The sequence below is a fragment of the Branchiostoma belcheri genome, unplaced genomic scaffold (genome assembly GCF_001625305.1).
Source record: "Branchiostoma belcheri isolate BF01 breed outbred unplaced genomic scaffold, Haploidv18h27 scaffold107, whole genome shotgun sequence".
NCBI classification, from domain to species: Eukaryota; Metazoa; Chordata; class Leptocardii; order Amphioxiformes; family Branchiostomatidae; genus Branchiostoma; species Branchiostoma belcheri.
Genome location: NW_017802458.1, coordinates 704,743 through 711,108, shown reverse-complemented (window position 1 = coordinate 711,108; position 6,366 = coordinate 704,743). Strand labels below are relative to the sequence as shown.

The 6,366-nt window shown below is 45.4% G+C and overlaps 1 protein-coding gene and 1 pseudogene across 1 annotated transcript; one reads left to right on the top strand and one right to left on the bottom strand.

Annotated features, from left to right (window-relative positions):
- Positions 1-236: 236 nt before the first annotated feature.
- On the bottom strand, positions 237-1,616 carry LOC109479397 (annotated as a pseudogene).
- Positions 1,617-4,201: 2,585 nt separating this feature from the next.
- Positions 4,202-6,123, top strand: LOC109479389 (glutenin, low molecular weight subunit-like). Its single transcript, XM_019781351.1, has 4 exons — positions 4,202-4,292; positions 4,493-4,606; positions 4,908-5,065; positions 5,284-6,123. Exons 1-4 carry the CDS (start codon positions 4,202-4,204, stop codon positions 6,121-6,123), a joined length of 1,203 nt encoding a protein of 400 aa, XP_019636910.1.
- Positions 6,124-6,366: the final 243 nt, after the last annotated feature.

The following is a 6,366-nucleotide window of genomic DNA, read 5'->3' as shown; positions in this document are numbered from 1 at the left end:
TCAAGAATTCATTCTTTCCTAGAACTATCGCAGGGTGGAACTCACTGTCACCAAGTACAGTAGGGGCATTGTCAATAGATAGCTTTAAACAATGTCTAGAGCTAGAAGTTCAAGGGTTAGGTATAACAAGTCGATCGGTGTAATATAGCCAGCTGCCGCCGCGCCGCGTGCCTGCGAAGCTGGTGTGTTACGCCGAAAGGCGGTTATACCGGCTATACAGATACAGATATAGCATGTCAATCATCTGCAACAAAGGAGACGCTGTGATCAAAAGTCTTACTTGTGTAGGAGAACTGGAATCCCTGTTCCGTGACACGGTCGTCAGACACAAACCTCACGAACATTGTGTTAGATGAACTGGCGATGGGATCGATCAACATCCATCCTGTAAAGCTGGAAATAAAAAATAAAAAAATTTTTGGTGCTTAATTTTGAATCCAGATAATTACATAATGATAGTTAATTAGAACCACTAACTTGATGTTTCTTTCCAGTTGTATAACTTTTTAGGTTCTTACATTTGTAAGCGTGGGGCAGTGTCGCTGTCTCCATCGTAGACGTGCAGAATGTCAAAATATTTCTCTGTGTTGAAACTGCTAAACTCTAGACGAATAGTGCTGCCTTCTGGTGCGGTGATCAGCCATTCACAGATCATATCGTTGCCGTAGTCGTTGGGATAGTTCGGTGATGTCACATTACCTCCATTGAGAGTCGTCAGTGTACCTCCACATCCTGGTGTACTGGTCGGACCTGTTGGAGGCTGGGTTGGACCTGTTGGAGGCTGGGTCGGACCTGTTGGAGGCTGGGTCGGGTCTGTTGGTGGCTGGGTCAGACCTGTTGGTGGCTGGTTCGGGTCTGTTGGTGGCTGGGTCGGACCTGTTGGTGGCTGGGTTGGACCTGTTGGTGGCTGGGTCGGACCTGTTGGTGGCTGGGTTGGACCTGTTGGAGGCTGGGTCGGATCTGTTGGCGGCTGGGTCGGACCTGTTGGTGGCTGGGTCGGACCTGTTGGAGGCTGGGTTGGGCCTGTTGGTGGCTGGGTCGGACCTGTTGGCGGCTGGGTCGGGTCTGTTGGAGGCTGGGTTGGGCCTGTTGGTGGCTGGGTCGGGTCTGTTGGAGGCTGGGTTGGATCTGTTGGTGGCTGGGTCGGACCTGTTGGTGGCTGGGTCGGATCTGTTGGCGGCTGGGTTGGACCTGTTAGGGGCTGGGTCGGATCTGTTGGCGGCTGAGTCGGGTCTGTTGGCGGCTGGGTCGGACCTGTTGGAGGCTGGGTCGGACCTGTTGGCGGCTGGGTCGGGTCTGTTGGTGTCTTGGTCGGGACTGTTGGAGGCTGGGTGGGATCTGTTGGCGGCTGGGTCGGGTCTTAATAAAACAAAATAAAAAAAATAAATATTTTACAAGGCAAAGTAACAGTATTAAAGATCCCAAAGCTATTAAGCATCGTCTGGACGGGGGAAGAAAATCAAATACAAATTTTTCCGATTAGTTGAACTATTTTATTAATTACTACAAAAGACCCTTTTACCTTGCAAAACGGATGTGTCAGCTGTTGCCACAAAGACGGTAAGAATCACCATCAGGCTGACGGTCCACCGGCGGAAGCCACGCCTACTGTCCATGTTGGTTTAAGTCACCAACTACAGAACAGAACGCAAAGTTTTTGGTTAAACTTCTGAAAACTGATCGTAGCCTGTGTCTGCACATTTCTGTCACATTGATACAATTTAGCGCGACCCTGTCAATTTCGCAAGGTAGCTTCTACAAAATGATTTAAACGTGCGAAACAGACGTATTTCTGCGCCTTTTTTAAATCCATGGGGCCACCGAAAAGGTTTTCACCAGAACCTAACAACTTGGTATTAAATATTCCACCTCGAGTATTAACAATTTGGCATTCCAATTGCAATTTACTTTGTTGCGATTTCTAAATATTTCTATACTTATTTTTATGAAAGAAACAAATTTACCTAGGTCCTGTGGTGTGAAGTATTTGACGCCTCAACCGGGGCAGGTGGTCTCTCAAAAATGAACGGGTGTGATCAAAACATGCAATCTTCTTTATCCGATGGCTTCCTTCAACCAATCACTGTGTCTGATATGAATGTACTCGTTAAGACGCCAATCAGCGTCTTTGTTACTTCGTATGTATGCATCTACGTATGAAGCAACATGTGAATAATTTAGTTTGGTATTTCACGAATAACTGCGTGAGGTATTGGAATGTCCATAACTTTCTGATGAATTTTTCGCAGTCACATGTTTTGTACTCATTTTGTGCCAAGCTAGGTATGTTGCTGGGCAGAAGCACTATATTCAGTAATAAGTTACCCCACATAGGTACTAACAGACAGTATTGCATTGTGGGTAATGGGTCAAAGGACAGGACAAAATCGTCTCACGGTCTCACGGCGTAACCATGGGCAACCAGATGGTCAAGCAGATTTACAGAGGGAAGAATGTATTATGATTTAGGTACTGTTAAGAAATTCTATTGTTTGAAAAGTCATAATTCGTTACAAGAGAGAAATGAATTTATTTTCCACACCCGATCCATGAGAGGCTGGCCTTAACAAGAGTTGGACTAAAAAAATGTTTTTAATGTTCAACACTGATGGGAGAAAATATGCTTAGTTTGTTTGTAGTTGTTGTGACTTCCAAGGAAAATAGATACAAATTTGGTTGATGGATCGAAGCTAGTCTACAGTTACAGTTAAATATAGCATTTCTGCCTAGCAACATTCATAGTGCAAAACACAGAACATGTGACTATGAAACTATTTAATCAGAAAGTTATAGGCATTCCAATACCTCGCCCAGTTCGTCGTGAAATACCTGACTAAATTATGCATACATGGCTAGTGACGATGCAGTTTTAAGTAACGAAATTGCTGATTGGATGTCTGAAGGATGGGGTGGATCGTACTCACCGAGTATATCAATAACAAGCAAAGTGGTTGGGTGAACCAAACTATCGAACAAAGAAGATTGCATTTTCAGACCGCACCCGTACATTTTTGAGAGAAGACGCGCCCGGGTTGGAGCAGAACTGAGTTGTGGTGTCACAGGAACTAAGTAAGTTTTCAGCTTCTATTATAAATGTTTTGCAAACACTACTGAAAAATTTAGATATTATTACAACAAATTGCTGTTTCTTGGGATGCAAATTGTTAAAACTCGAGTTGAAATATTATCAAGTTATTAACTTGTTTTGAAAACCTTTCCGATGGCCCCGTTAAATACAATATTTGCAGGAATACATCAGTTTTGCACATCTAAATTTGTCAAAAGCATAATCCGTAATTTTAAAAGGATGTAGACTTGATTCTATGACTCACCCTTAATTCTATCGCTTGGGAAAAATTGTGCAGACCTAGGCTACAGTTTTCACATGTTTAACTGGAAAGATGGGGTCATATTGTTTTTGGAGGAGAAACATATACTTAGATATGAAAATCGTTAACCATATCAGGGAATCTATGTATATACGTGTTGGAGTGCAGACAACTAGAACATTCTGCGTATTGTTGCCAGGTTGGTTTTGGAATTTCCTCACACATCTCACGTATGCGAAATTCTGCGTGATTCTCACGCATATCACCATCTGGGCAGTTATTGCTATTTTTAATGGAAATTCTTGAGTAATCAATTAAACATATTCAGTGTTTACCACAAGGCAATCACATAGCCGTACGACGTCTGGTAACGAGTCAACACCCTCCGCTTCGTAAAATTCTCAGCGAGGACACGTTTTGCAACTTACACTGAAGCAAATCACCCTTTATTCCTCCATACACTTCCTTTTTCGAGGAAGTACCACGCTAAAAGCTTCTTACCAAGGACAACATCGATTCTCGGTTGACCCCATCAACCTTGTTCACACGGAATGGACCCGTATACTCTTGGAACGTGACGTCAGAGACACGTGACCGCAGTAGCGAGTCATACGTGCCAGATAACTTGTGTGAACAGAGACGGGGGTGACACAAGTTATCTGGCACGTATGACTCGCTACTACGGTCACGTGTCTCCTGACGTCACGTTCCAAGAGTAGACGAGTCCATTCCGTGTGAACAAGGTTGATGGAGTCAACCAAAAATTTGGGTTAAGTCCCAATATTTTTTAGTTAGTGTTGGAAGTTAAAGCTTAGTCTTTATTTGATAATTTAAGTAGTGTTGTTCTTCTGTAGTTGGTGACTTGATCCACCATGGACAGTAGGCGTGGCTTCCGCCGGTGGACCGTCAGTCTGACAGTGGTTCTTACCGTCTTTGTGGTGACAGTCGACCCATCAGTATCAGGTACAAAAATGTGTATTTTGTAGAAATGTAGGAAATAGTGGAATAGATTAACTATCATAGACATTGCCGATCATAGATTGCCAAGCAAGTATAAAATTCCATAATGAAGACAACGAACATTAAAAAACAATGAATCCTTTTAGTTGTTTAATCTTTTTTTTTTTTCATTTTAACAAAAATGTGCCTTTTGTTGCTGGCAGACACCACCGAGTCACCGGCGAACCCAACTGTGACGCCAGCGGACGCGACTCAGACGCCTTTGGACGTAACCAGCTCCCCGGAACCGACTCAGCTATCGACAGCCTCAGGAAATGGTATAAGTACAGTAGTTAACATGTAGATACAATCACATTGCCTACACATGTATTCATGATTTATCACTGATTCCCAAGTCATGCCATCTAGCCAACTGTCCTTCTAAGGGTAAATTTCCTTTTTCAGTATTATTTTCATTTACAAGTTTTCCTAATTTTACTAATATACTGCAAAGTAAATTTGCCCGTATATATATGTCCTTTATCATCTGTCCTTAGACTGTCTGATAGGAGATGGAGCATCTTACCGAGGAACGGTATCTCTGACTGAGACAGGCAGGACCTGTCAACACTGGGACAGTCAAGCACCGCATGAACACGAATATACACCCGCTGATTATCCGTCATCTGGATTGGAGCAGAACTACTGCCGGAATCCGGATAATGATCCTACAGTTTGGTGCTACACCACGGATCCTGGCGAAAGATGGGAGTATTGCGATGTCCCAGCTTGTGCCAGTAAGTTCTGGCCATGTTACCCTAAATTTTATAAGAGGGAGTATTATATCGATGCTTTTACACTGTACATAACACGTTGCCCACATGACGTATTTGACTGAGTTTGAAACTACAATACTGGCAAATATATTGAAAAAAAGTTTTGAAAGAATTGATTGGCAAATGCAGCCAACAAAGCACTCAAACAGATTCAAATCATCTTTACTTTACTTTAACAGCAGACCCAACCCCGCCGCCAACAGATCCCACCCAGCAGTCAACAGGTCCAACCCAACATCCAACAGGTCCCACCCAGCAACCAACAGACACGACCCAGCCTCCAACAGACCCGACCGAGCCCCCAACAGACCCGACCCAGCCACCAACAGACCCGACCCAGCCACCAACAGACCCGACCCAGCCACCAACAGACCAGACCCAGCCCCCTACAGATCCGACCCAGCCACCAACAGGTCCAACACAGCCCTCAACAGATTCGACCCAGCCTCCAACAGACCCAACCCAGCCACCAACAGGTCCAACCCAGCCCTCAACAGATCCGACCCAGCCTCCAACAGATCCGACCCAGCCTCCAACAGATCCGACCCAGCCTCCAACAGATCCGACCCAGCCTCCAACAGGTCCAACCCAGCCTCCACCTGACCCGACCCAGCCGCCATCAGGTCCAACCCAACAACCAACAGGTCCGACCCAGCCGCCAACAGAACCAACCAAACAAACAACAGACCCGACCCAGCCTCCAACAGATCCGACCCAGCCTCCAACTGACCCGACCCAGTCGCCAACAGATCCGACCCGGCCGCCAACAGATCCGACTCAGCCACCGGCAGACCCGACCCAGCCACCAACAGATCCGACCCAACCCCCAACAGATCCGACCCAGCCACCAACAGATCCGACCCAGCCACCAACAGACCCGACCCGGACTCCAACAGATCCGACCCAGCCGCCAACATATCCGACTCAGCCAACAACAGACCCGACCCAAGCACCAACAGACCCGAGCCAGCTGCCAACAGATCCAACGCAGCTATCCGCAGTTACAGGTACAGGTTTAGCTGAAGGTCCATGTCCTACAAAAGATTGTCAGTCATTTGTAAGTTATGCATGTCGCCAACTACGATTTACTTATGGTAATTTTTCCTTATTAAAACGGTTTATCTAATTTGCAAGTGAAATTCACATTTTGTATTTGGCCTTGAATATAACATTAATTATCCATCTATTCCATCTGCCTTAGACTGTCTGATAGGAGATGCAGCATCTTACCGAGGAACGGTATCTCTGACTGAGACAGGCAG